The sequence below is a fragment of the Aphanomyces astaci genome (assembly GCF_000520075.1).
Source record: "Aphanomyces astaci strain APO3 unplaced genomic scaffold supercont1.12, whole genome shotgun sequence".
Lineage (NCBI taxonomy): Eukaryota > Oomycota > Saprolegniomycetes > Saprolegniales > Verrucalvaceae > Aphanomyces > Aphanomyces astaci.
In genome coordinates, this window is record NW_009798275.1 from 8,812 (window position 1) to 35,857 (window position 27,046).

Consider the following 27,046-nt stretch of genomic DNA (forward strand, 5'->3'; position numbering starts at 1 on the left):
GCGGCGAGTGGCGAAACGACGTAGAGTAGATATAGCGCATGAGAACTATGTATCTACGCATGTCAGTCGTAAGTCGGCGGCTTGGAAATATAGGCTGCCACGCTAATGGCGCACCGGTAAAGGTCAAACCGACCGACAATGCTATGTGTTTCAACCTTGTGCGTCGGTGTGACCTTCTCCTTCCCGAAGGAGTCGTGCAGTCATCACTACTAGTACTAACTCTAGGCATGCGCAACCCATAAGATCAACGCCTAGCTAACCTGAAATCAGTTTACAATACACAGAGCCTAGGGCTCAGTACAAGTAGGAGGTCGCGCGGGAGGGGCATGTGTACAGCGTTCGATGCGTTGTGTGTGCAGCTACCCTCGACATGGAAATGACTTACCACAGCCGTGCTTCACATGGGTAAAGTTCTCCCGTCGAGGACCTACCAGTACACACCGGAGTGGAGTGACGAACCACCGGCACCCGACAAGGGCGTGCTTTGGACGTGCTCCTGCGAAATTTTGGTTTGCAACCAACAATTTATTCTGATATTTTTGCCCAATAAATAGCCACAATCCCAAAAGTCGATGGAAACGATTTTGATTGGCTACTTTTCCAAAAACCGCTGACACAAAAGTCGCTCCGAACACGCCCTTAGTACTATAATACGTATTAATAGTACTAGTACGTAGTATAAATAATATGGTCGTACTAGCCCTAAGGTAGTAAAATACTACGTAGTAAAATACTACGTAGTACTACTACAGTAGTATAGTACTTCTAAGTTTCGAAGACACCATTTTTCGTCTAAGTTCAGGTTATTTACAGTATATTTCGTCGAACGCACAACGGATTCACGCCATGTGCGTTATGTTCGCCAAGTATTCAATATATTTCGTCCAGGCCCTACATGGTTGCAGTATATTTCGACTATTGTCCGGTATATGTCACCCCACAGCTGGTATATTTCACACATTGTTCAATATATTTCAAATGATGTTCAATAAATCGACGCAGCAATCGACGGAACGAAGTAGCTAATAAAATTTTCGGAAAAGAACTTTCGATCAATCAAATTTCAGGCGTATCCTATGCATCGCCAAGCTTCTCCATTTCACAGAGTTCAACGTTGTATCGGACAGGAGTCACAGTGAGTACATTTAGATCAAGTAAAATGACGCTCGACGATTTCAGGTGGATTTGACGTCGTACGTCGAATCTACCGAAAATACCAAATTTAGCTCGAAAGCACAATATCTATGATTTAGACAAGTATCCACCACCTGCGATTTACTTGATTTGCTTCGAAAATTGAAATAGATGGAACATCATTTGAAATTTATTGAACAATGTGTGAAATATACCCCCTGGGGGTGACATATACTGGACATTAGTCGAAATATACTGAAACGAATGTAGGGTTTGGACGAAATATATCGAATGTTCAGCGAACATAACGTGAATCAGTTGTGGGTCGGACGAAATAAACAAGAAATAACCTGAACTTAACAACGAAAAATGGTGTAGTAGAAAATGTATTGTAACGTCAGTACTGTAGCAAGTTGAGAGTGACCAATGTGGGAGAGATTGCACAATAAAATCTGAAAAGCACGAAATATCAGTATTTCATACTATTAGCAGTATTAATATGCTTTTGGTAGAATAACATATCTAACATTTCGATATGATGGCATTTACTCTTACAGGAATGTTTTGAGCAGCACAATGGGGCTTCAAGCATTGTGGAAATAACTTTACTGACGTCATCCAAAACAATTGGTTCCCCTTCAACACACGCATCCGACCTCTTGTGGATCGTTATGTACTTTTCCCGCAGCCTCCTTCGATTCTTGGTCTCTTTTCCCCCACCAATTGCGCTACCAGTACAGTATACAGACAGCCTTTCCATATTGTTCATGCGCGTATGAAACGTAGTGTGCCAAGATAAGAAGCCATCTCTGCAGACATGCACCGTCACTACAGTACACACGTTGAAATAATCTAGTCAGAGTCCCCGTGTTCAACACTCCACACTTCACAAACTGCATTTTGACTGCATTCAGAGCTTATGAAGCTTACAACATGCACCCGTGGCCACTGCATGCCCCTGGCTAGGGCACGTACTGTATAATGCCACGGATACAAAAGTTCCCACGTGAGTTCCGTCCCTATGTCGCACTTGGAATCTAACACCGTATGTTTGGTGGTGCATTCGCTTCAGCGTTCCCATTGGATAGAATTGCGGCATGTGATTGGCTGCCTAGCGAAACAGTATCCCACTCGTCGCAGGCTGATTACGGTTACACCATCGAATTTGAACATACACATTCGGAGAGCTTGACATTTCCCAATACCAAGCATCATGCAGAGGGAGGCGACGGTCCGTACACCAACCCGCGACGACGAAACGTTCATCGCGGACACTTCGTTCGTGATCATGGAGCCAGATCGGGTGCACACAGTGCCGTCCTCGACGATCCGACTGTCGATGGGACAGGGCAATACTGTTGCGTTCAACTCGGAGCATTCATCATGGGCTAACGTGACCAGCCATCGGACGTCGTCCAAGCGACCGTCCATTACTCGCTGCTCTATAGATGTCAAGCCGCCACTTTCTAACGGTTTCAAGCGTTCGCGCGCTCGAGGCGAGTCTCTGCTCTTGGACGCGCGATTTCTGAGTGACGAAGATGCTTCGCGGCTCATCTTGCAAGCGAATCGCCCTCCTTGCGAGGACGGCTCGACGTTGGAGGGTACAGTACTGGCGTCCTTCTTCTTCACTGCACGATTTCATGTTGATTGCTCGTAGAAATGATGCAAAGCATCAAAGCCCGGCAGTACTACCAGCAACAATTCGCAAAGATCCAAGAACAGGCGGGTATGAACCCCCGTACGCTTCGGTTTTCGCCCGTGTACGAAGACGCGTACGCGACGTACTGCCAGAAGAGCTCGCTTCTTCGCGTCCGGTTCTGCTTTCTCCTCGGCATGTGCTCGCTCGGATTCTTCCTCTGGTACGATACGACGCAGCCATCGTACAAGGCGACGGCCACGATGCCGTTCTGGACGTTTTCATTCGCCACCGTGTCCCGCAAGGACATTTTGGACGTACTGAGCATCGTGGGGCCGGTCGCGTTCGGCGCGGGTGTGCTGCTCACGTACTTCAAGCGGTTTCAACGGGGCGTGGCGCTCGAGATGATGTCGTTCGTTGTTTTTGGAGTGGTCGCGCTGTCTCTCATCGTGCGCAAGCCCGTGGGGAGGTATCGAGGCCCAGTGCTGCCGCTGGTGATCCTGCTCATCCCGGTGTTTGGCATCACCAAGATGCGCTTCCAGTGGAGTTGCTTGCTGGGGTGGGCCACGTTTGCGCTCTACCTGACCATCCAGCTCGCGTCCAAGAAGTTCCTCGACGACCAGACGTCGGAAAAGTGGGATTCCGTGTCGGATCTGGTCTACCAAAGCATCAACTACGGCATCAGCATCATCGGGGGCATGGTGTCTCATTATCGACAGGTATACTCGCTATGATATATATTTGATGGTTTCGTTATGTGATGTTGAGATATACTAGTACTACTGTAGTAGTACTACGTAGTACTCGTATGATGTTATTTGTGGTAACTAACTTATATGGATTCATCTTTGATATGCTGACATTGTATAATGCTACTGTAATACTTGTGATATACCTGGTACTAGGTACTAGTACTACGTAGTACTTGTATTGATGTACAGTATGCGATTTGTGATATGGATATAGATATATACTATTCGTATGACGTGATTTGAGATGTATGGATATGCGCGATACTGTACTTGATAACGTTATCTAAGATACTACTCTAGTAGTACTGTACTACTAGAGTATTAATAGTATGAGGTTTACAGGTGTACGTACTACAGTAGTACAGTAGTCGTAGTACAAAACTGTTTGTGATAGATGGAATGATGGGGTGACGACAGCAATGTGTTGTAGGAACTGCTGCGGCGGCGCAACTTTGCTTTGCAGTTGCCGTTTGCGGGGCTCATGGTGGACGACTCTGTCGAGTTGAAGGACGACAAGTTCAAGAAGCGCGCGCTGCTCCGCCGCGTGACGATGGCATTCCGACACCCGGACGTCGAAGCCATGTTCTACAAGCACTGGTACCTCATCGATCCGTTCCCGTTTAAAAACCCCAACGAGGCGGGGCTGCACGCCGGCGAATTCCGCGTGCTTCGGTTCCCCATCTACGGTCTACTCGTAGACCAAGTGATTCTCGGCATCCAGGACTACAAGCTGCTGTGGCTGCCCGGTCATCCCGTCAAGTCCACGAGTCCGTTCACAGTGTCCGAGTCGGCGTGGGCGTACTACGCGAGCCTCGTGTGCCGCTACGCGGTGATCGTGCCTTGCTACTTGAGCATCGTGGGGCTGTTGTATTGCATGGGCCGGGCGTTTTACACCAAGTGGCTGGCACAGACCAACCAGGACGACCTCACCCATGCCGCGCTGTTGCAAGTCGAGCAAGGCACCCCGAGCGACGTCCAGCAAGTGTCGACGTTGGCGCTCAACGTGGCGCGATGGCGGCAATGGCGCGACGAGCGGTGGACGGACATGCTCACGGCCAAGGGCGGGTTCGTACGAACGAATGATGCTTGTTGTTGTTTTACACAGATCATGGCCTAGGTATGCGCGGTTTGGCCAGATGTACGCGTCGATGGTGGTGGCGCTGCACGTGGGCTGCATTGCGATGCTGCTGCTGTGGGTCACCCGCACCACACACAAGAAGCAAAACGTCTACTTTATGGGGCTGCTGAACGCGCTCTTGTTCCCGCACCGGTCGGGGTTTCGCATTCGGTTCATTTACGCGACCGTGACGACCGTGACGCTGGCAATGCTGTTTATCGTCACGTCGGCGCTGGTGCTCGATTCGGCGGCGTCGTCGTCGGTGCTCGGGGTTGTCTTGACCGGCGACAAGGACCTGCGCAACCTCTGGATCGAATACGTGACCTACATTGTGGTGGTGGTGCTGCTGGGAATGTTTGTCTCGCGCGAAGAAGAAAGCTTGCGCCGATCGTTTTTCATCCTCAAGAGCCTCCGGACGCTCGAGTTCGAAGAGTGGTTCCACACGCTGCTCAAGATCCAAGGCTGGATGCGCATCAAACTCAAGGCCAAGCTGCACCACATTCGCATCCAGCGCACGGAAGATATGGCTCGACCGACCGACGACAAGCGACACGCCAACGTTGGTACGTTGCATCTTCGTTGTGTTGCGTACTGTTATGGCTTTGATGGTTTTGTGTGTGTAGAAGTGGTGGCCGATACGTCGCCGTACATGGGCATGGCGTCCAAGTATGGCATATATGCGCAATCGTTCAACTTGGCCGCTGTCCTCGTCGACCTCATTCTTTCCCTGGGCAGCGCATAAGATGCGCGCAAAGTTCCGAAGAGGCTCGCGACGAACGTCGACACACACGCTACCCGAGGCTGATCTAGTTGACCACTTGAAGCAGTGCCATAACTAACACACAAACACAACTGTTACTCGTAATTCATAAGGAATGGTTGTTAACGTAGGTGGCCAGTTGTTTTGGTGCACAGGATAGTTTAAGGTGCACTCAAATTGGCCAATGGAACTGGTTTATTTTTCGAATAGCCAATCGAATCACTAGAAAAAATGAAATCACCAAAAACTAGAAGTAAGCAAAAACACCATGCACGGTTCATTTAACGTTACTTTGATTTCCACTCAAGTTAACTATAACTAGTTAAGTTAACTATAACTAGTTAAGGCAAAAGAAGTGGGACGATTTACAGTTAACATGGAGGCTGCGGGAAATCGCGACATCCGGTTTCGCATCGACGGTATTTGCTACTACGTAGTAATCCATTTTTTGAATGGATTTGATTGGCTCTTGTAGAAAGGACAAGTATATAATACTAGTAGTAGTTTTGATGGTACGACATCAGAACTGCAGCACGCGAAGAACAAAATGTGGTGCTTCACCCGCCAGGCTATGAGACGTCGTCAGTTCACATACACTTCGATTCCTGTAGCATTATACATCTCTTCTAAAGCTTCTCTCTGGCGCGCAACGCAGTTTGGCCTGTGTGTAGTCCAGTAGCTCCACCAACGATGGGAGGACGGCGATGTCCGCGCCATGCTCTTATTGCTACTAGGGAACTCTTCGAGAGTTCGTACTCCGCTGAGAGAACCTATAGATTGAATGCTACATGTCATTCCTTGAAAGCGTGCTCGCACCATATCTCTGAGCTGACATACAGCCATGCGTCACCAAGCCATCACGGAAGCGACCTGCCATCACCCGATTCTGGTGTATTTACCTATATAATCCGGTACTTCATATCCAATTAGACAGGTTTATTCGGAAAACTCAAGTTTTGGCATACATAAATCAAGTGAAAATGGAGGCGACAACTATTGTGCGCCAGGGTGGGCGATAATTAGATGGATAAATGTATAAGTTTATAGGATGCAAATTCACTAGTTTTGAAACTTTGAAGCATCGTTTTGGCAAGACTATAAACATTCGGGATTCGTTCAAAATAGCAAGTTGTAGAGTGGACCGAAGTATTAAACTTTTCTGGCTAACAGTTTTGTAACAAAAGTTATGCTCAAAAATCACCCTCGAAGCTGTTGCGCACTGTCAACATTGATTCAACAAACCAATATTGATTTGACAAACTAGGAGAATTTTGGAAGTTTAGAGCGAATTCACAATATCAACTAGAAACTTCAATTCGCCGCTGTTTGCAACCACAACGAGGCTATACCTTACAACCCAGCTAAAGTTAGAACGTCAAGATGGAGTCACAACGTGGACGTTCAATGCATAGCTAAAGTGTCAAGTGCACATTGCCGTTATTGATACCAACAAATCAATACAAGCAGCATGAAGTGGGGACTGATGATGACGATTGCGATCCTGGCGACGGCGCTGGAGGGGGCACCTGTTCGTGCCCGAACCCTTGAAGAGTCCCAAGATGTGGCCCAGCAAATCCGAGACAAGAACCAGCGGCACCTGGATGGCAAGGCGCGGATTCGGGAAGCCCAAGAAGGCCGCTTCTGGCGCAACCACTTGTGATTAACGTGATTACCATTTTGAGCTATCAAATACAGGAGGAGGTCTATCTCACTCGTGTGCCGGTCATTCATGCACTTTGCACAAGCGGTTCGGCGGGGGTGGAGATGATCGCAGGGGCCGACGCCACGACACGGCGTTGTCGTTCCCGGTTCTGGTTGACAGATACTTCCTGGCACTTCTTGGGCTCATTCCACCAGAATCGCACAAAACCGTCACGCGTCGCAAACAACGTGTGGTCTCTGCCGATACCTACACCCTTGCCCGCATGGACCTTGGTGCCTCGTTGGCGGATGATGATGTTGCCCGAGATCACAGCTTCGCCGCCAAACTTTTTCACGCCGAGACGCTTCGAGACAGAGTCGCGACCGTTCTTCGTCGAACCACCGGACTTCTTACTGGCATGGCGAACGAACTGCGTCGGCATGAACGGCGACGCCAGACTCAAGCTGCGGAAAAACGCCAACGACATGATGCTGCAGTTCCAACGAAAATGGCTGCCGGCTCCACGCACACCACCGAGTTTGGATATCCGGATACGGAAAAGGTGTCATTGTATCCGGATAGTACTCAACCATGCACCAGAAGTTACCGACATGTACAGGTCCAATTGAAGTGGGCTTCCTAGATGCATCCATGATGCTGAAAGGACCTGAACATCCAACTCATCCTGATCAAGTATATGCCAGCAAGTTGCTGGGCATCCTGGCAGCAACTCTGTAATAGTGGATCGATTCGTTGTGGTTTCCAAGATAAAGGCACATACCAGTACACGAGGGACGATGGGAATTACAACATGACAGAGGTACTATAGTTGACCTGTCCTTGTACAGATGTCTCGGATCCGATGGTTGAATGGGCGTAGCCTAAGAAGGCAATCAACGCTTGTTGCTAGAAAGCGTGCAGTTGTGTTTGTCCTCGAGCTCCAATGGGCTGAACATGGATTTTGAATTGAGCATTGCGTGTAGACCCCCCCCTTCCTGAGTCAAGCTCCATATGATGCGAGAAGCGACATTATCGAGGCATACAATATATATTTGGCATTATGAAAGACGTCGTCGAATTTTCGCTCATTCCACGGTCGACAGCACCGCTTCTCGTCTCGACGCTTTACTCGTTGATGGCTGTGGGGACAATGAGCACGTGCCATTGGTGCAACCAGCAACACGCCCTACACCAAGCACATTCGTCAGGTCGTGTAGAGAATACTTCCCTCGTCACGTACCAGAAGATCCACAAGCAGAACCCCGTCATGGCGGAAAACAGAATGAAGATCCTACGTTGCCAGGGTCAGATCAACCGAAGGTGAAAGGTATCCATCGTACGAGGCATGTTCCTTGTCGACTTTGCCAGTGACGCGAGCAAAGAACCCGACGACGATGGTGACGATCGTAAGGACGAGGTACGTGATGCTTCCGTTGATGAAGGGTTCGGGAAGCGTGGAAAGCAAAGACGTCGTCGACATGATGATGGGCAGGAGGAGCTAGGCGACTGGCGATATCGGCAATCGATGAAAAAAACCAACGCAAATATGCGGCACCCCCTGGCCGTTACTGGAAAATCTTTTAACCGAGGGGGAATCTCACGGAATATCATACACATTGTAAGAATAATGACATTATGTTGTTCCCACCAGGGACCCTTGGCAAATGGCTATTTCAGGAAACCAATCCGGATAACACAACTTATCCGTACATCATACCACGGATCTTCGCCAAAAAAAAAGTGCGAAAAAAGAACTTCAACAACTTATTCGACGACGACACCTTAAAAGTCCAAACAACGTGCAAACGTGCAAGCGTCATGCCAGACCTAGCCAGAAGCAACAATGCCGCTGTCGGTGTGAAGGCGGATGGCCTTCCTCGATGGGGCGACGTGCCTTCACAGCAGAACAATGACATCATCGAGGATTCACCGTCGAGCAAGTTGAAGTCGTCGGCGAACGCGTCCACCATGCCGCCCTTTTGCATGAACCGGTCGTTGAATGCCAAGGTAGCTTTGTGGAAAGGAGCCATTTGGACATTGGAAGTCGATGCCATCGTGATCTCGACCAACGAATCCCTCACAGACGACACCGACGTCAGCGGCGGCATCCTCAAAGCAGCCGGCAACGAAATTTACACGGAAATTCGGTCCGCGGGGACGTGCCGCACCGGCGATGCCGTGGCTACTCGCGCTTGTCAATTGCTTGCCAAGTACACATCACGTTCCATGTCAACGGTGTTTCAAATGTGCGGACGCGTAGGAGACTAATCCACACCGTGGGCCCTCGGTACAACGACAAGTACAAGAACGCCGCGGAAAACGCGCTGCATTCAAGCTACCGCAACTGCCTCCGCGTGGCCAAAGAGGAGCGCGCGTCGACCGTTGCATTTCCGTGCATTTACCGCCGGAAGAAGAACTACCCCCGCGACGAAGCGACCCACGTCGCCCTTCGCACCATCCGCCGGTTCCTCGAACACTTCGGCGACTCGTTCGACCTGATCGTGCTGTGCGTGGAGGACACAGGCGACCTGCAATTGTATCAAGAGTGGCTGCCCGTCTACTTTCCTCGGTCGACGGACGACGAGGCCGCCGGAAAGCTGGCGCTGGATGCGCTGCCGCACATCAACCTCGGCGACGAGTTTGGCGAGCCAGTGATCGAAGAACGCAAGATCCGCATCAGCTCAGTGCCGTTCGTACACGACAACAACCATGCCGACGACTATCCACATGACGAAATAGCGCTAGGCAGACGCACAACGACCCTGTGTGGTTAGTAGAGTGTCTCTAAGTTGAACGCTGACATGTTGATAGCAGCGTTGGATCGCATGTCGCCGGACGCAATGGTGACCAAATCATTTTGTGAAATGACCCCAAGCCCAGACAAGGACCGATTAGAGCTGCTCAAGACCCGACGGCGTACTAGCACGACGGAAGTGCCCCCCGTGGTGTCGTACCAGGCGTACGTCCACCAAGCCAAGCAAGAGGTACTTGTCCACGTGTATTATGTATTACACAGGGCCCCTTACATAATTGCAGGACTTTCAAGATATTGCCGCGCTTGGCCTCATCTACCGGGCGGGGGTCGACCACGCAGGGGGCCCCGTGCTCATGGTCGTGGGGAAGCATCTGCCGTCGTCGTCGGTCGATTTGGATCGGGTGCTACTCTATGTCATCCACGTGATGGATGCAGTCGTGGAGCAAAAGTACTCGGTGCGACTAGTAGGACTACTAGAACTACACATTAACTAACATGCTCGTGGACGGATATAGGTCGTGTATGCCCACGGAGGTGTGACCGACCAAAACCAGCCCACGTCGACGTGGCTGCACCAGCTCTTTAACACGTTCAGTGCCAAGTCCGTGCCAACTGACAACACACATAGAGCAAAGACGACTCATGCGATGGATGTATGTAGGTATCGAGACAATCTCAAGGCGTTCTACATCGTCGAGGCCTCGATGTGGCTCAGAATGACACTGTGGATGGCCAAAGCCTTTGTTCACAACAGTTTCTACGCCAAGGTCGCGTACGTAGACACAACCGACGCACTCCACCAAGTGGCCCCCAGTCTTCGTCTCCCAGGCGACAAATAGCCCCCATATTGCATGTATTTGTAGTACTACAGTAGTAGTCGATAATGTCAAAATAGTCTATTGAGCATGTCTTGGGGACGTTGTGGCGATCGATCAAGACGACGACGTGGCGGCATCTGTGACACCGTCCACAAGCACAATCGAGTGGTTGTCCGAGCCCGCAACCAACTACCAGCCACACGTTAGGACCATGTCGCACGCATATGCGACACCGTACCGTGTCGGACACTCCGTCAACGTCCAAGGCATTCCAAGGCAAAATGCCACTGGCCACCGTCGTCACAGTCACGCCACCGTCGCTGGAATGACGCTCGTAGTCCACCTAGACAACCAGTTCATGCATATATATATATATAATATATATAATATATTGTGGATTCGACACAAATTTCCAGAACCCCGTCGAAACGAATGTCGCCGCCGCCGATTCGAATCACGAATCGACGCTAGTATTGGCTAATCCAATTTTGAGTGGATTTGATTGGCTCTTGCAGAAAGGATATTCAACCAATCAGAACTCCAGTGTGATTCAATATGGATTCGACAAACCACGCGATTTTTGGACGTTTATATAGCGAATTCACAATATATACACACACACACACACATATATATATATATATATATATATATTCGTTGCATGAGAGTACCTTGTCGGAAGTCGAGGATGTCGCTCCAGCGTAAAAGTCCCAGCTCAACACGGTGCTGTCGTCGCTCGCGGTGAACACAAACCCAGGCTTGGTGTCGTGCCACGTCACACTGCGCACTACACGATAAAACACTAGTGTATACGTACAAGGAAGAGGCCACCGAACCTGCTTTTCTGTGACGACGTTCCGTGCGCAGAGCGGAGTTCCCAAGCATGCGACGGTCCCACAGCGTCAGCGACCCGTCAGTTGTGCCGGCCAAGAGCAGCTCTGGGCGCGTCGGATGCGCCGCCAAGCTCGTGAAGGCCGCCCCCGTCGGCCTATTCTCCATGTCGTTAGCGTCGAGTGCGTTCATGATGGGTTAATTACCCCGTGGAGGCCACGGGTCTGTCCTGGCTGGCCGTCAAATCCCACAATTGCAGTGGTCGACGTGGGTTGGCACTACAGTTTTTGTCGACACAAACGGGTGACTGAGTGACAATTGGGGGTGTTTTCGTACCACGCGAGCGCAATGTGGGTGTCGACGCCGAGCATTTTCACGTCGTGAATGGCCCAATGGTCCACATCTACATGTGAAACATGACAAAGAGTAGGACGGCGAGGCGTACCCAGGACGCGGACATCCTGCGGGCGATCGAGGTTGGTCCATGCCACTTGGCCACTCTCGCAAGCGGCGACGATCGAGGCCGAGTGGCTGTCCGCGTCGATGCCTGCCAAACTGCCCATGGAAAGGTGTTCCCACTGAGGAATCGCCTGCACGGAGAATCCATGGTCACGGCGGATGCGGACAGGGCGAGGGTCCACGTACCACTGACTTGAGAGCAAGCGACGAGTCCGACTTGACAATGCTGCTGACGTAAAGGCTTCCGTTGGAGCTTCCGCTCACGACAAAGTCATTGTTGGCAACTGAGAGAAACCCCAAGGACGTGACGTCCCCTGCATGCGCCACCGAGCTCAACTCACCGATTTCGGTGTTAGCTTCCTCCCTACCATCAAGGTAGGACAAGGCATGAGAAGCGAGAGATGAAGGATAAGATAGAGATGAGACAGACTCGAATTCATCGGCCAAATCCATGTGGTCCACTGTGGGCATTTGAGGGAACAGCAGCGAGATCGAGTTGTCCTACTCGGTTGTTGGCACACATGTCGACAGAAACACCGCGATAAGATAACGTACAACAGAGCCATATCCCCCAGCAACAAGCAATGGAACGGCACATTCGTCGCCTTCCAGGCATGCCGCGCCCTTGGCTCCATGCAGGAACTTGAGTGCGCGGACCTTTTGCCCGACGTAGCTCGTGACTTGCTTTCCCATCTTGTACTGCTTGTTGTTGGTGTCCAAAACGCGGAATTAAAATTCAACATTTCAACTTGATTTTCGTATTACGAATAAGTCATATTTTAACTTTGGTATACTCGACAGTGATTGGGTAATGCTTCCGCAAGCTATCAAAACGCGAAAATCTTCGACATGGATCGCGAGTTGGACGAACCGACCAGCGCAGAGGAGCCGCTCTTGACAGACGAAGAAAGAACGGTCGATGGCGGCGACCAGCGCATTCCGTGGGAGCCACCTCGCAGTGGATACTTGGGCTCCAAGGTCAAGTATTTCCGCCGCCTGCAAAAGGACTGGGTGTCGTTGTCGCCTCCTACCAAGGCGGCCAAGCCTCCCAGTGTGTACCCACCACCACACGTCCTTCCACCTGCAGGTACTGTGCACCTCCTGTGGCCATCGCGCACATCCTTGACCAACCTCGTTCGTTAGCGTTTGTGCGGGGCGCGAGCGAAGAAAACCTGGCACCATTGGACAACCTTACGTCGTCGAAGCGCGCGTTCCAGAGCACATGGTCGACGGTGTTTTCCATATGGAACACCATGATTGGATCTACCTTGGTGGCTCTTCCCTACGGTTTTTCATGCAGTGGTAACAGACTGCAACATCCCGTACAACGACCTAAACGATGTCGTAGGCGTCCTACTCGGCATCGGCATTGTCATATTGGTAGGCGTCATTTGCTGCTACACGTGCAATTTGGTCGTACGGTATGGAAAGGTACTTGGAACCAATACGATTCGTTTAGCAACATAATACCTCGTCATCATCATCAACAACAACTCTGTTTATCCAGGACTTTTCCGACTTTGGCGACTTGATGCAGTACCATTTCGGCAAGCGCGCCCAGGCGGTGACCGTCAGCGTGTCCGTGTTTGTGCTTATGGGTGCTTGCATTGCGTACCACGTCCTCATGAAGCAGTGCGCCTTCACAGCCTTCCACGCCGCCTTCGACTGGCTCGGCGTCCACGTCCACTGGACACCGTCGGCCGCCGCCCTCTTCGTGTGCTTGCTGTTCCCACTTACCAACGTCAAGGAGTTTGCGACGCTCGTGCGATTCAACTCGTTGGGCATTCCATTTCTCCTCTTCACCATCGTCTTCATCACGTACCACGGCGTCCACGCTGTGGCCACGCACGCCCCCATGGACGACATCGCGTTCGGCGCCAAGTCGACCTTTGGCGTGCTCGGCGGCATCGTCACGCTGTCCTTCTTCATCCATAACGCCATCCAACCCATCATTCGGCACAGCAACCCAGCCAACTACGCGGTAACTAATACTAGTATATCATACTAGTGCGTGAAACGATGTAGAGAGATGTCACGGCGGCCTATGTGCTGGTGGGCATGAGCTACATCACGGTGGGTGTGTTGGGGTACATTGGGTTTCCAACCGGTGTCTCTATCCAACAAAACTTTCTGGACGCGTTTCCCGCCAAGTATGCGAATGATATATATCATTTTTGGGATATCGTTGAATATATCATTGTTGTGTTGATGGATACCTTGAGTAGGGACGTGTTTGCATTTGCGGCGCGCATGTCGCTGCTGTTGCAACTGGCGACGGTGTACCCGCTTTTCTTCGTCATCATCCGCACCCAAGTGTTTGGGCTGGTGTTTCAAAACACGTGGCCCAGTGCGTGGCGCGTCGTGCTGCTCAACTTGGGTATCATGGCCACAACCACCGCGTTTGCCGTGTATTACCCCCACGTGGGGGACATTTTGAGGTTCACGGGGGCTGCGGGGGGGCTCGTGCTTATTTTCGTCGCCCCTATCGGGCTCCACTGGAAGCAGCAACGGGCCCAGCGCCTGTGGACTAGGGGGTCCATGTTGGTGCATGTAGTGATTGTCCTCGTCGGCGTCACATTGCTAGTTTTGCAGTTTGTCTAAAAGTTAGTTAATAACAATCACATACTATTAGTTCATCTAGATTGTTGGAGCTTGAACGTGACAATGCTGAAAATAGATTGAGTCTCTCTCTCTCTCTCTCTATATATATATATATGACGGTGGCCACGGCGGTCGTGGATGCAAGGAGTAGCAGGGGTGATGGAGCAGCTACCAGGCCGACCACTGCAGATTGCGAAGCTACAGATGGCCCTCGGCACCAGAACGCGTTCGACGCGCTGCCTGATGACGCCAAAGATCATGCGATCCGAGGTATCAAGCTCCTGAAACAAGGCGACTTCCACAGCGGCATCGCGGCGCTCGAGGCTGCGATTGATGTGGGTAGATGTACTACTACGTTCATTCTGCGTAATGCTACAGCTTAGGTGGAGGGCGACAGTTGGATCCTGTGGAAGCACGTAGCCATTGCCCATTATGACCTGTGGAAACACGTGGCATCCGCCAAGGCGACTCTGGCTTCGACATCGTTCCTAACCAAACACAGCGGGGGCACAGCCGACCCCCTCGAGCGCTTTCTTCGGGTACTACACCTCAACTACCTCGTTGGACACTGATGAAACCCTAGACTGCCTACGATGTGTTTGTGGTGGCGATGGAGTACCGACAGAACAAGCACCATCCCGCCATGCTGTTGAAACTGGCGGTGCTGTACGTCGAGCTCGAGGCGTGGCAAGGAGCGCTGGCACTGTGCACGTTGGTTCTGGAAACCACCAAGTGGAACACGTTTAGCCAGTTCAACGAGGCCGTATTCTTGTCTGGCGCGGTGGCCATTGCGTTGCACCATGCCACCCAAAGCGGCGAGTACTTTGCCTACTTGGCCGAGAACCCTCCCCATAACTTGCGCTCATATCGCGTGCTGCTGTTGGCTGGTACGCATGATTCTTCTACTTTTCAATCGCTCCAAGCTGGGGAATTGACTCAAGGGATGGACGATTAGGTATGCAGTTGGACAGCCAGCCCGACTCCCCCGACGCCGTGGAAAGGGGCCGCGTGTTGTACGTCGAAGCGTACAACCGGCTCACGGGGGGCGTCCGGATTCCGTCGCCGACGCCATCGGAGGCCGCGGCCATGGAACTGTATCACACGTCTCACAAAAGCGAAAGTGAGCGCATCCAGCTCTGGCTAGCCGACCCCAACGTGTGGGACAGCTTTGGTATGGACCTCTTTGATACGAACCACCCGTTCCTGGCTTCGTTAACGTTCGAGTACGCGCTTCGACGGGGGGGCTGTCGGTCGGTCGAGACCCTCGTGACCATGGGGCGCGTCCACCACCGTCTCAAGCGCACGGACAAGGCCGAACTGGTCCTCGAGCAAGCGCTGCGCCTGGACTACTACGCCCACCCGACGCGGTTTTGGCTCGGCGTTGTCTCGTTTCGATGGAGCCAGCACTTCAAGCGGGAAGTTCGAGGCGCGGTCGCATTCCAGCGGGTATATCGAGGCCACTGCGGTCGATGCCGCGCCCATGTCCTACGAGTACGTTGCGTTTACTCGCTCTGTATTACAACTTGCGCACAACTTCACATTATTTTTTTCTAGCACCGTCGAGCGTGCGTATGGCTGGAGAAAGTTCGCAGTGTCAGTCGCATCTACCTCGTAGGCCGCACCGCCAAACGCGTTGTGGCGATTCGAAAAGCGGCCGAGTTGACCCGGGAAGCTGTCGCCAGAGATGCCATGCACGACGAGGACTGGTTCCTCGTATTTCTTCGGTGGAACGCCGCGGCTCGCTCCATCCAGTCACTCCTGCCAATCGCCCGCGCCAAACGCGACAAGATCGCTCGCCGTGCATGGCTCCATAAGCACAAGGCGCTTCTCAGACGCGTAGTCAGCCACTCCAATGACCGCCTCGTGCAAACGTGTTTTGCTGCCATAGTCGAGTTCGTGGTGGTCGCGCGTCAAGTCCAACACGACGCCGCCGTCCTCCTCCAGCGCGCCGCGCGCAAGTGGCTCGGACGCCGCCATCTCGCCCGACTCGCGGCCAAGCATGCCGAGCAGCAGAAATTGCTCGTCGTGTTCCTCGGCAAGGCCAACAAACGATGGAAAGCCGACTGCTTTTTTGCCTGGAGAACTTGCAGGGAGCGCACGAAAGTACTCCGACGCGCCAGTGCCCTCCGCATTCAGTGCGCCTACCGGTCGTTCAAAGCGCGCCAGGTGCTTCGTGCGAACATGGCGCGTCAAGTGCGGGTGCGGCAGTTCATGGCCCAGCTCGTCGTGTCTCGTGACGGGCTTTGCATGCGCAAGACGTTCCACGCCCTGGCAGTGTCCGCCCTTGCCGCCCGCCTGCACAAACACGCATGTGCGACTCGCATCCAAAAGATCATGCGGGGCCGATTCGCGCGCGCACTTGTAGTTCGCGTGCGCAAACGACATCGGCACTGCGAAGGCCTGGTTGCCACGGCCCTGGTGCAACGGGCGGGGAAATTCGTCGCGCAGCTGTGGACCACGTGGCAACTGTTTGTCCAGCTCGCACAACTCGAAAAACAGCTCGCTGCGACGCATATTCAACGCATGGAACGGGGCCGAGCGGCCCGCCGCCGCGTCCGGATTATGCGAGAGTACCTCCACGTGTACTTTGGCCAGTCAGGTAGTCGTCTTCTTCCACTACCCGGCAATAGGCAGCTTCGACTGGTGTTCGTGGGGCTGTGGAAGCACCGGAAGTTCCGCACCGAGCGCGAAGACAAGGCCACGCGGACCATCCAGCGAGCCGTCAGGCGGTGTCGCCACCGACGCCAAGCCCGCCACCTTCGAGAAAAGCTCAAGCGAAAGATGCAAGTCGCGACGATGTTTCAAAAGACGTTCCATGCCGCCGCCACCGCATTCTTTCACGTGCTCAAGGGGCTCTGTGATGCCAAACACGATAAGTTGGACGTAGCCGCGAGGGTGCTCCAGCGGAATCTGCGCGGGTGGCTGGCGCGGCGGGTGATGGCGCGCTTGGCCAAGCAACATCGCGCGGCCACAGCGCTGTTAGATCGTGTGATTCACCGGGAAGCGCGGGCGGGCATGGGCATGGTCCTGCGACTGTGGAAGGTACACATGTTCATGTTGATATTGCCCTGATGTGCTGTGGCTCACGTAGGCTGGCCTCGTCGTGTGCAGGGAGGTCAACCGCGGGGCATGCGTGACGATCCAGCGTCGGTTCCGCGCGCGCCGGGCGATAAAGGAGGCGCGGGTGAAGATGGACAAGCGGCGGCGGCAGCGGCAGCTCGTGGAGCGAGGGACGGGCAAACCGCTCGTCCGGTGCTTTCACATGTGGCAGAGTCGGGTGATCGAGTCCGCTGCCTCCACGTTCAACGCGAGCTTGACTGCCAAGCACACCAAGCAGTTCACGGCGTGGTCTTCTACGATTTCTTCAAGCGCAAGCGGTGGCGATTCGCAGGTTCGCTTCTTTGGCAATATCTAGATCAAAGGATGTGAATGGCCTTTCTGTGTGTAGCCGTCGTCCGTGCCGTCCATGCTGTTTTACCACGTGCTCACGAGAACTCGCCACACGGGGCTGTGTCAATTGCCCTTTTGGTTTGTGATCGCTATATATCGACATTGCCACTTTTCATGGTATTAATCCTGTTGTAGCCACGGCTTCGACCGCGCGCAGCTGCGCCAGCTGCTCCAATTGGCCACGTCCGTCCTTTCCGACGGACGGGCCTCGTCGTCATCTGACCTTCCACGTGGCAGCAGCGACGTGCTGGACACGCTGGCGTGGATGCCACAAAGCCCCGTTCAAAAGCTCATTCTATTCAACGAGCCGGCCATCGATGGCAGCCGGCTCGCGGCATGTCTCGACCGACCCAAGACACATCCGTTGGTGTCGGTGGTCGTGGGGGGCTCTGTGCTGCCGTCGCGCCACGTCATGGCCATCGCGCTCAGCTTGGCCCAACCGCATGCAAAACTACAGCAACTCGTGCTGGACTCGTGTCGTATCGGTACGACGTTTCTCAGCTACTTAGCTACTTGCATGGAAAACGTCACATGTTCGTAGGCAACACTGGCACCGTGCTGCTCGCGATGGGTCTCGCGCACAACAAAAGCGTGTGGAAAGTCGACTTGAGCGGCAACGGCATAGGAGATGTGGCGTGCCAAGCCCTCGGTGAACTGCTCCTGGCCAACGATACCCTCCAGGTTCGGTTGGTTTCCACCAATCTTATAACATATGGCGCACGTAGATTCTAGCGTTGAACCAGAACCACCTCTCCGACAATGCTGTGCTAAGCTACTTGGAACCAGCGCTGTTTAGCCTCCCGGCGGCATCGGCGCTTGCGGCTGTTTACTTGCACGGGAATCCCACACTTACCCGCCGGGGTCTCGACGCGCTGCAGTCGGCGGCAGCTTTCGTCAACCACCACGCTCATCGATCCGCGTCCAACACGTTGGTGATCGAAGGGGGGTGATACGCTACACTACACCTGGAGCATGCTTCAATTACTTTGGTCGTTCTGGGGGTGTTCTGGCTACTAGACTCGTCCTTGAGTATGTATGTGAGGTTCTATTAACTTAACAGCCGACACCATGTGTGAGTTCAAGACACTGGCTATGCCGTGCGTTTGGACAGCGCGACGGAAATCTTGAGGGATACCGTGAAGCCCGGCAGCATCGCGCCGTCCAGCTCCCGCACGGCGCGGTCGACGTCGGCCTGGTTCTTGAGCGCCACGAACCCAAAGCCCCGAGGGGTGATGCGGATGTAATCGTACGAAAAGTCGGCAAAGAGGCGCGCGAGGTCGCCGCGGGTCGCGTCGCTCGGCAAGTTGCCCACATACACGTCGAATTGGTTGCGGCCATCCGACGGATAACTAGACAACCACACATCCAACCCACGTCACACACATGTTTCAGCCACCACGTCGTCACACATGTCAATAAACAACATGCAGCCAAAACCACATATATATAAATATATACCCCAACAAGACTCTTTATCGAGATTGTCAGCTTCGAGTGATATGGAAACCCTGTGTATATATAGTAGTAGGTGTATGGACGGACCGAGGTGCGGCGGCGGCGGCGGTACTGCTGCTGCCAAACGAAGACGTCGAAGAGCGCGAGGGCGGTGCCGTGGGGGTCATGCTGTGGGCGGACGGAGCATGGGTGAGGGACGGGTGTTGGTGGGTCGACGTCATGTCCGTGTGGCCCCACCACACGTTGTGGATGCGCACGACCTCGGGGTTGCCGTACTCGTCCTTGACGGGCACTTGTAGCAGTAGGTTGTCGCCTTCGCGCAGCGGCATGCGATGCTTCAACTCTTCCACGAACATTTCGTCCAAATAGAGAAGGAATCCGCTCGACGTGATGGTGATGCGAAGCATGAACGCGCACGGCGCGGCTGACCCAAACACGAGCGGACACCGATGGACGATCTGCGGCGTGCCCCATCGTTGGTCCACGAAGCTGTTGAGGAGGATCTGCCCCCCCCGCATCTTGCGGGGGTTCAAATGACACACGATCGTGCCGTCGGAGGTCGCGATGTTGAGCACAAACCGACACGAGTGCGTCGGGATGAGGCCGTTCACGACGAGCGTGTTGTTCGTGCGGAACACGACGGCTGGAAGCGTCACGGAGAGGGGGTCGTCCTTCTCGGAGGACCATTCGTCGGTGCGCAGGAAGCTTTCGGGCGGGAGTTGGATGCCGCGGCCGTTGGAGAGGCGCATTTCGCCGGTGACAGTATTGACAGTCGAGGGTCCGTGCGACGAGGACGAGGATGGAAGGGGGTCGGAAGTGCTGGAGTGAAGACGTGGTCGTTTGATCGTCGATGGGGTAGCTGGGGATGCACCCGGTTTGAGCAGGTCGGCCAGCGGATTCGCGCGTTTGTTGGGTGCCGCTTGTTTCACCGTGGACTTGGTCAATGGATTGGACGACTGCTGCTTCGCCTTCGCCGCCATGACGGCTTTGACGCGATCGATCGCTGACAGGGACGAATTGGCTGCACTGCTACCGATGGTTGACAAACTGGATGAACGGGCGAGCGCGGCAGGTGCATGCGAATGGACATGTGCGTCATGGGACGACGACGACGCGTGGACATTGCTATCGCTGGACTTGGTCGTCTGGTGGTGAATCTTAGCGAGCTCTTGGTAGAGTTGATGCAGTTGAATCTCCTGGTGCGTGAGGAAGAGACCATCATGTGCCTGGAGTTGCTGGGTCGTCTCGCCACTATCGTCGCCGCCCATACTTTCTGCCGTGATTGAAAATGAGGGTTTCAAATCTCGTACTTGTAGACCCCATACATAATACAAGTGTCGATAATTGCCATATTATGAAGCTCAATACAAATATCAAGTCAAATGGGTAGGAATACAAATAAATAGTTTTAGTGACATTTCAGATTTATTTTTTCCCTGCCGCAGAATTCCACATGCAACTGACCGTGGGCTACGAAGATACGTTCATCCAGGTCGAAGTTGATGGACAGGACCAAGTGGAGAACATCAAGGCCCTCATTGAAGCGCAGGTACGTCACCAGCCTGTCGATGCCAATCACTTTGGCTGATGGATTCGTCCGTGTCCCAGCTTGGCATTCCACTAAGCACTCAAGTTCTTGTCTTGAACGGACGGCCCATCAACCCGAATAGTACGGTACGAACAATGTCCCCCTTCTTGCTGTGCATGGATAGATGCTGAGCATGCGTCGTACACATCAGGTCTCTCAAGCAGGCATTCAAAACCATGATCTCCTTCTGTGCACGACCCAGCAACCCCAACGCCCCCAAGTTGCCACCGCCGCAACATCACCATTCCTTGCACCTGCATCCACCCAAGCCCGAGCTGGGATGTTTATGCATGACATTCCGGTACGCATGTCGATCCTCCTTATGGGTACTCATGGTTCGTCGCTAGCCCAACTGTTCGGCCGAACTGCTCATTGAAATCATGCGTCTGAACCCTCAGTTGCTCCGCCAGGTCGCTTACCTTCACATCTTCCACACGTCATCATTTCGCTTGTGTGTATAGATCGAGGAGGGAAATCCTTCCTTGGCGCAGTCCCTCAAGGCGCACGACGTGGCGGTAGCCTCATGTCGCTCAACCCTATATGATCTCATGCATGTTTAGGGTGTGCGCATGGCGCTGATGAAGCAACACATGGACATCGCCGCGCGAAAGTACAAGCAAGACCAGGAAGCGCTCGAGCTGGAGCGCAATCCGTTCTCGGAGGAAGCGCAGGCCAAGATTGAGGAAGCCATCCGCCTCGGCAACGTCCAGCACAACATGGAGATCGCCATGGAAGAAATGCCCGAGGCCTTTGGACGCGTGCACATGCTGTACATATCCACCGTGGTGAACAACATGCCGGTCAAGGCCTTCGTCGACTCGGGCGCGCAATCCACGATCATGAGCTCGGTACGCCGACTACTCAATTGAGTCCTGAACTTTGACACTCGTTCCATATTGTGTGGGAGGAATGGCGTGTCCTGAAGCTCAATTGAGTCTTCAGTTGAGTTTGACGAATGATGGTAGAGCTGCGCCGAGCGATGTGGCATCATGCGATTGGTGGACCGTCGGTATGCTGGCCAGGTAAGATGAAGAGGTTTGACGGGCGTACTTTGTTAAGCTATGGTCGTCACGAGTTAACGGCGGCAGGCTGTGGGCGTGGGGACGGCCAAGATCATCGGCCGCGTACACATGGCGCCCCTCAAGATTGGCCGCGAGTTTTATAACTGTAGTTTTACGATCTTGGACCAACAGGTATTTATTTATACGTATTAATAGTAGTTGTTTGTCCAAATTGAGAGCTACAAATACGTTATTTGTAGGGCGTCGACTTTTTGTTTGGGCTGGACATGCTAAAGCGACACCAGGTGACGTTGATGGACTCATGGCTGGAGGCTGCGATGATGTTGAATACTAGTATGCTAATGTAGTGCTCCATCGACTTGCACCGGAATGCGCTCGTCCTTCGAGATGGTTCTGGCGAGCATCAAGTGCCCTTCCTCCCCGAACATGTACCTTATATGCGATACAAACAACGCTACGTTTGACACACGATGACGGGTAGGAAATTCCCATCACGGAGCGCTCGGAGCTCCCCCCTCCGCCCCCTTCTTCCCCGGCGTCCGCCCCTGCTCCTCCCCCCGCCGCCGCCCTTCCCCCGGCTGTCGTCGCCCCCGCTTCCCCTCCAAGCACGACACTGTCGCCGGACCAAGCTGCCAAAGTCCAGCAATTGGTCGACATGGGATTTCCAACCCCCCTAGTACGAAGTATTCGATGCGTTGTGACACTATTTCAATGCCACACCCACTCCACACTATTTCAAACCAACTTCACACTATTCTTAGGCGCAAGAAGTCCTGGCCTCATGCAACTGGAACGTCAACGTCGCCGCGGGCCTGTTGTTCGAGTCGTAGCTTCTGCCAGGATGTGGCGATTCCGTCGAAACACTTTAATGACAAGTCAACCCTTCCATTACGTTGCGTATCCAGAACTTCCTGTCAAAAGTGACCTAACTGAACCCTTCCATTACGTTGCGTGTCCAGAACTTCCTGCAAAAGTGACCTAACTGAACCCTTCCATTACGTTGCGCGTCACTTCAAGGATCCATCTACCCTTCATGGAAGGCTGCGACGAGGGTTTCCACGTGGCCAAACGGACAAAGCACAGACTCGGTATGGTCTCCAAAGAAGATGGGTTCCTCGTCGAACGTGGCGGCGACATACCATTCGTCCGCGGGGGTCTTCTTGGACCTCCATAGCTCGAACACGATCATGGACCCGTACGACGGCATGAGGTGGGCCACGCCTGGCTTGCGCAGCTGCAGCGCCACGAGCAGTGCCGTGAGCGTGTCGTCGTGGCCAGAGAGCACCGTCAACTTGTGCGAGCTCGCGCCCTACATGCATTATGGTTAGGAGTACGTTATTGAAGGGTGCAACCAACCTGCTTGGCCGTGTGAAGGTATCCCATGACTTCGTGGACGCCGCCGCCAAATGCGTCCTTGAGAAACGGCTTGTTGCCGAGCGTGGCGTGCCATTCCCATGCATTGTGTTCGATGGTTTTGTCTAGGACGGTGTCAGTGAGGCCGGCAGGGAACGGGAACGCGTGCGCTTTGCGACACACGAGGATTTCTCGCACTAGCAACCACAGGAAGGTCAAGGAGAAGGTAGAGAGAGAGGCATGATGCATGTGAGGTTGGAGAGAGTCGTACGAAAGGACCATTTGACGTCTTCGCCTTCGTCGAGGCCGGCGGCATCTTGCACGAGCCGCTCGAGGTCGTCGATGTCTTTGACTGGAGACTCGTGGCGCCGGCTCTTCAACTTAGTGCTCATGTTGAAGTAATCCATCTGCTTGCCCATGGACAAGCGGCAGTTCTCGTCCAAGTGGATGAAAATGTCGTCCGAAAGCAAGTGCTCGGGGAACATGCCGTACAAAACAGACTGCGCGGATCGAATCGTGCGGGGAACGTTCGTCGACCGCACGTACAGGTCGTCGGGCGTCGCGTCCGCCAAGAAGGTCGCGTACTTTGCGCGCATCGCCTTTCCATGCGCGATCATTTGCTCCGACCCAAGCTGCGTCAAGTATCCGCTCGGCCACCCACCGCCGATGATGAGGCCGTTCGTGGGTGGTGGAGCATCTCGCGTCAGCCCCGCCGTCTTGGCCATCTTGTCTAGCACCGCTTCGTGCTCGGAAGTCACCAAGCGGTCGGCCCAGAATGCTTTTTCCTTGTCGTCCATGACGATGTTCTTACCCATTCGCGGTAGCACGGGAGATCTGTCGCCATGGCGAAACACCAACATGACGTGGCACAGCTCGAGATCATCCGACGACATGATGCGGGAAGTCGTCGATCAAATGTGGCACTGGGCTTTCGGGAATTAATGCAAATCATAAGCTAATTGAACTTTATTTGCCTGGAAAAATTCGACTTTGCATCAAAAGTGATATTTTGAATTGACATAAACGCCGAAATCCATGGAAAATATATCCATATTTTTAACAAAATACCGACATTTCATTGGCCCAATTTAGGAAAATGACTGGATTGGATTGGCTAGCTCAAATCGGAGAACCTTTGTACAATCAAGCATGGGCGGCGGGCTCAAGTTCCTCAACCTCAAGGGATGGCATCCGTCGAACAAGCAGAACCAAAAGAAGATTTGGATTGCCGAGCAACGGCATAAAGCCAAGGAAGAGTCCGAGAAGGATGCCGCGCGGGAAGTGCTCAAGGACAACGAATTGCTGCGGTTCCAACAGGTCACCATCTGCTTTCCCCATTCATTTGTACTTACATGATCGTCGACTAGGTAGCGGCGACACGAGGAGACGTAGATGCTAGCCGACGCATTGACTCGCAAAAAGTGTCGTTTCTATATCAACCTCCGCCAGGCCTAAAGAAGGTCGACGACAAGCGCGGAGGAGATACGGACGAGTTGGAGAACGAAGATGACGCGGTCAAGGCGTTTCGACTCAAGATGGAAAAGAAAAACGCTGGCAAGGATCACCAGTCCTACCAGCGCCCCCTCGAGAAGTTGATCGGGCGGCGAGCCAACGACCCCGTGACGATCAAGGATCAAGTTGGTATGTCCGACGTCATTTTGAACCCTCCCAGGCGCAACGTCGAACGAGTGAATCGTTCGTTGTAGAGCGATTCCCCATGCTCAAGGACGCCCCCGTCGAAGGCGAGTACACGCAGAACATCAAAGTGAACTTTCAACCTGTGGGCATGAAGCTGCGGAACGTCCGGTGTGCGCGGTGTCAAGTATGGGGCCATCAAAGCGGCGACCGGGAATGCGAAATGCGCGATCAGAACCCCAATGGTACGGACATGACACGTTAGCATATATTGGGTTGTTGATCACGTCACTCCCCTTGGTTTGCAGATGCATTTCGCCAAAACATCGAAGACCCCATGTCATCCATCAACCAAGTACGTAGGTTCGCATGATGATAGATGATGATGCTTTCTCTCCATGTAAGTTGTTCCTCATTGCACCATCAGATGCGACAGAGCAACTTGACGTTGAAAAAGTCTGCGATGCCGTTGGAAATGGTATGACATGACATTCCCTCGATCACGTCATCTATCATGTTGAAGTCATCGTGACATGTTGCAGCAATCTCGCGACGCAACAGAGTACGCCATGGTACCCACGGACGAAGGTACATACAGTAACCAACCTTCCACCTACATGATCACGTCATCATACATGATCACGTGATCATCGAGATACAAATCCCGTAGACGAGTCGGACGACCCAGAACGTAAGTACCTTGCGTCCTTGTCCACTAAAGAGAAGAAGCAACTGCTCAAGAAACTCAAGCGCGAGTCCAACGAGTAAGCAGATGACCCCCTGCAACCACTACCCATATCCGTGCAACTAGACTGATGGTATATTGACCACCTGAATCGGTAGAGCGTCGTCTCCAAAGGCATCCAAGAAGCGAAAGCATCACGAGAACAAGAAGAAATCGTCGAAAAAGAAGAGCCGCAAACACGACAAGGACGAGTAACGAGGCTAATGTACTACACACACAAATCGATTCGAATGGACGGGGGAGGCGACCAGATGCATCGGGTCTATCGAGGCCTTGGTGCTGCCAAATGGATTCTCGGCAATGTCGATGCGCCGACCGGCGGTCTCGAGGACGCGGACATCGCGCTGCAGATCTTCGTCGCTAAAGGATGTGAGGAGGATCGGACGGTGAGACTCGAGGACCCGCGCGAGGGTGGGCCGCCACTGGGAGCGCAGCGCGGGATGGCCGAGGCCAGGGTTGAACAGGACAAACGCATGCGGAGATGGCAGGTCGAGGTCGTGATAGAGTCCGTTGTGAAACGACAGGTTCAATGAGGAGGATGGCGGGGAAGGAGGAGTCGAGCGCATCACGGGCACGTGGTTGCCGATGAGGGAAATGTCAAGTCGCCACGGATGCAATGGGGTCCAGAGGTGGCGCGGCATGGTGGCTTCAGCTCGCGCGCCAAGAATGTACACGCGATGTGCTGCGTCAATGGAAGAAGAGATGGAAGGAAGCAAAGCTAAGGACGATTGAGTGTGAGTGTGGGAATGGAGTCGTAGTGGATGCATAGACATACCTGGCAAATAGTGGCGAAGGGTCATAGGATACGAGTACGCGGCGGAAATCAACCGAGTGACGGCAGGGTCATGGGCCAGATGCGAAGAAACGCCAGCATCGGCAAGCATGTCGGCCCATGATGTCGTGGACGAGGGCAGCGCTTGCGTTTCCACTGAAATCATCATACATGTGAGGGAAAAGCGACATGGAGAAGGATGGATGTACACTGATGAAACAAAGCACGCACGTCCGGAGACCTAGCGCACTCCAAGTCGTCCTTCAGTGTGAGAAGACGCGCGTGAGTGTCGGCGTGGTCGGTGGCCAAAGTGGACTCGCATGTGGCCGAGCAGGTAAGGACATGGCCAGCCTTCATTTGGCCGCATACTGGGCACGGGAAGTTCCATGCATTCAATGGTGCCGCATCTTTGCTCATACAGCGTCGTTCCAAGATGGAGAGGGCACTCCATCGCCGCCGCGACGGCACAGCCTTCCGCCACATCGTTGTCAAAAATTGCATGTTCAAAAACTGCAGATATT

The 27,046-nt window shown here is 53.3% G+C and overlaps 12 protein-coding genes across 17 annotated transcripts; 6 read left to right on the plus strand and 6 right to left on the minus strand.

The window, feature by feature from the left end:
* Nucleotides 1-2,327: 2,327 nt before the first annotated feature.
* On the plus strand, nt 2,328-5,531 carry H257_06084 (hypothetical protein). 3 transcript variants are annotated; one of them, XM_009831193.1, is made up of 5 exons: nt 2,328-2,735; nt 2,792-3,489; nt 3,953-4,587; nt 4,640-5,202; nt 5,263-5,531. In XM_009831193.1, exons 1-5 carry the CDS (start codon nt 2,348-2,350, stop codon nt 5,379-5,381), a joined length of 2,403 nt encoding a protein of 800 aa, XP_009829495.1. In that variant the 5' UTR covers nt 2,328-2,347; the 3' UTR covers nt 5,382-5,531. The 3 variants fall into 3 exon arrangements, with proteins under 3 accessions (XP_009829495.1, XP_009829496.1, XP_009829497.1); XM_009831194.1 differs by having other exon boundaries at nt 3,953-5,202; XM_009831195.1 differs by lacking the exon at nt 5,263-5,531 and having other exon boundaries at nt 3,953-5,254.
* Nucleotides 5,532-6,240: 709 nt separating this feature from the next.
* On the plus strand, nt 6,241-7,059 carry H257_06085 (hypothetical protein; the record flags this gene model as incomplete). The annotated part of the gene is made up of 2 exons (XM_009831196.1): nt 6,241-6,290; nt 6,867-7,059. The coding sequence occupies 2 exons, from the start codon at nt 6,241-6,243 to the stop codon at nt 7,057-7,059; spliced, it is 243 nt and encodes an 80-aa protein (XP_009829498.1).
* Nucleotides 6,756-7,560, minus strand: H257_06086 (ribosomal protein L27). The gene has a single exon (XM_009831197.1). It carries the CDS (start codon nt 7,526-7,528, stop codon nt 7,127-7,129), a length of 402 nt encoding a protein of 133 aa, XP_009829499.1. The 5' UTR covers nt 7,529-7,560; the 3' UTR covers nt 6,756-7,126.
* Nucleotides 7,561-8,070: 510 nt separating this feature from the next.
* Nucleotides 8,071-8,630, minus strand: H257_06087 (hypothetical protein). Its single transcript, XM_009831198.1, has 3 exons — nt 8,382-8,630; nt 8,282-8,332; nt 8,071-8,227 (listed from the first exon to the last, which is right to left on the minus strand). Exons 1-3 carry the CDS (start codon nt 8,519-8,521, stop codon nt 8,167-8,169), a joined length of 252 nt encoding a protein of 83 aa, XP_009829500.1. The 5' UTR covers nt 8,522-8,630; the 3' UTR covers nt 8,071-8,166.
* A 173-nt stretch (nt 8,631-8,803) lies between these two features.
* Nucleotides 8,804-11,018, plus strand: H257_06088. Of its 2 annotated transcripts, XM_009831199.1 has the most exons (6): nt 8,804-9,251; nt 9,302-9,810; nt 9,856-10,025; nt 10,078-10,251; nt 10,312-10,397; nt 10,458-11,018. In XM_009831199.1, the coding sequence occupies exons 1-6, from the start codon at nt 8,860-8,862 to the stop codon at nt 10,633-10,635; spliced, it is 1,509 nt and encodes a 502-aa protein (XP_009829501.1). In that variant the 5' UTR covers nt 8,804-8,859; the 3' UTR covers nt 10,636-11,018. The 2 variants fall into 2 exon arrangements, with proteins under 2 accessions (XP_009829501.1, XP_009829502.1); XM_009831200.1 differs by lacking the exons at nt 10,312-10,397; nt 10,458-11,018 and having other exon boundaries at nt 10,078-10,304.
* On the minus strand, nt 10,537-12,625 carry H257_06089 (hypothetical protein). The gene is made up of 10 exons (XM_009831201.1): nt 12,460-12,625; nt 12,335-12,405; nt 12,091-12,268; nt 11,891-12,035; nt 11,782-11,848; nt 11,652-11,723; nt 11,451-11,602; nt 11,286-11,401; nt 10,853-10,957; nt 10,537-10,803 (listed from the first exon to the last, which is right to left on the minus strand). Exons 1-10 carry the CDS (start codon nt 12,595-12,597, stop codon nt 10,729-10,731), a joined length of 1,119 nt encoding a protein of 372 aa, XP_009829503.1. The 5' UTR covers nt 12,598-12,625; the 3' UTR covers nt 10,537-10,728.
* A 128-nt stretch (nt 12,626-12,753) lies between these two features.
* Nucleotides 12,754-18,905, plus strand: H257_06090 (hypothetical protein; the record flags this gene model as incomplete). Its single annotated transcript, XM_009831202.1, has 16 exons — nt 12,754-12,991; nt 13,048-13,206; nt 13,253-13,335; nt 13,412-13,885; nt 13,930-14,054; nt 14,130-14,495; nt 14,681-14,840; nt 14,889-15,044; nt 15,089-15,392; nt 15,461-15,996; nt 16,060-17,547; nt 17,597-17,896; nt 17,954-18,033; nt 18,091-18,440; nt 18,497-18,636; nt 18,681-18,905. 16 exons carry the CDS (start codon nt 12,754-12,756, stop codon nt 18,903-18,905), a joined length of 5,184 nt encoding a protein of 1,727 aa, XP_009829504.1.
* On the minus strand, nt 18,810-20,687 carry H257_06091 (hypothetical protein). The gene is made up of 2 exons (XM_009831203.1): nt 19,498-20,687; nt 18,810-19,304 (listed from the first exon to the last, which is right to left on the minus strand). Exons 1-2 carry the CDS (start codon nt 20,676-20,678, stop codon nt 19,046-19,048), a joined length of 1,440 nt encoding a protein of 479 aa, XP_009829505.1. The 5' UTR covers nt 20,679-20,687; the 3' UTR covers nt 18,810-19,045.
* Nucleotides 20,688-20,839: 152 nt separating this feature from the next.
* Nucleotides 20,840-22,977, plus strand: H257_06092 (hypothetical protein). The gene is made up of 12 exons (XM_009831204.1): nt 20,840-20,959; nt 21,019-21,084; nt 21,150-21,299; nt 21,346-21,408; nt 21,460-21,513; nt 21,559-21,846; nt 21,964-22,020; nt 22,087-22,191; nt 22,260-22,304; nt 22,368-22,448; nt 22,502-22,696; nt 22,782-22,977. The coding sequence occupies exons 1-12, from the start codon at nt 20,864-20,866 to the stop codon at nt 22,848-22,850; spliced, it is 1,269 nt and encodes a 422-aa protein (XP_009829506.1). The 5' UTR covers nt 20,840-20,863; the 3' UTR covers nt 22,851-22,977.
* H257_06093 lies at nt 22,885-24,338 on the minus strand. Of its 2 annotated transcripts, XM_009831205.1 has the most exons (3): nt 23,645-24,338; nt 23,377-23,570; nt 22,885-23,329 (listed from the first exon to the last, which is right to left on the minus strand). In XM_009831205.1, exons 1-3 carry the CDS (start codon nt 24,264-24,266, stop codon nt 23,045-23,047), a joined length of 1,101 nt encoding a protein of 366 aa, XP_009829507.1. In that variant the 5' UTR covers nt 24,267-24,338; the 3' UTR covers nt 22,885-23,044. The 2 variants fall into 2 exon arrangements, with proteins under 2 accessions (XP_009829507.1, XP_009829508.1); XM_009831206.1 differs by having other exon boundaries at nt 22,885-23,570.
* Nucleotides 24,339-24,502: 164 nt separating this feature from the next.
* On the plus strand, nt 24,503-26,098 carry H257_06094. Of its 2 annotated transcripts, XM_009831207.1 has the most exons (8): nt 24,503-24,690; nt 24,741-25,014; nt 25,080-25,253; nt 25,317-25,363; nt 25,436-25,486; nt 25,551-25,596; nt 25,679-25,772; nt 25,852-26,098. In XM_009831207.1, the coding sequence occupies exons 1-8, from the start codon at nt 24,523-24,525 to the stop codon at nt 25,946-25,948; spliced, it is 951 nt and encodes a 316-aa protein (XP_009829509.1). In that variant the 5' UTR covers nt 24,503-24,522; the 3' UTR covers nt 25,949-26,098. The 2 variants fall into 2 exon arrangements, with proteins under 2 accessions (XP_009829509.1, XP_009829510.1); XM_009831208.1 differs by having other exon boundaries at nt 25,317-25,596.
* On the minus strand, nt 25,925-27,024 carry H257_06095 (hypothetical protein). Its single transcript, XM_009831209.1, has 3 exons — nt 26,735-27,024; nt 26,529-26,681; nt 25,925-26,471 (listed from the first exon to the last, which is right to left on the minus strand). The coding sequence occupies exons 1-3, from the start codon at nt 27,006-27,008 to the stop codon at nt 25,954-25,956; spliced, it is 945 nt and encodes a 314-aa protein (XP_009829511.1). The 5' UTR covers nt 27,009-27,024; the 3' UTR covers nt 25,925-25,953.
* Between the last annotated feature and the right edge of the window lie 22 nt (nt 27,025-27,046).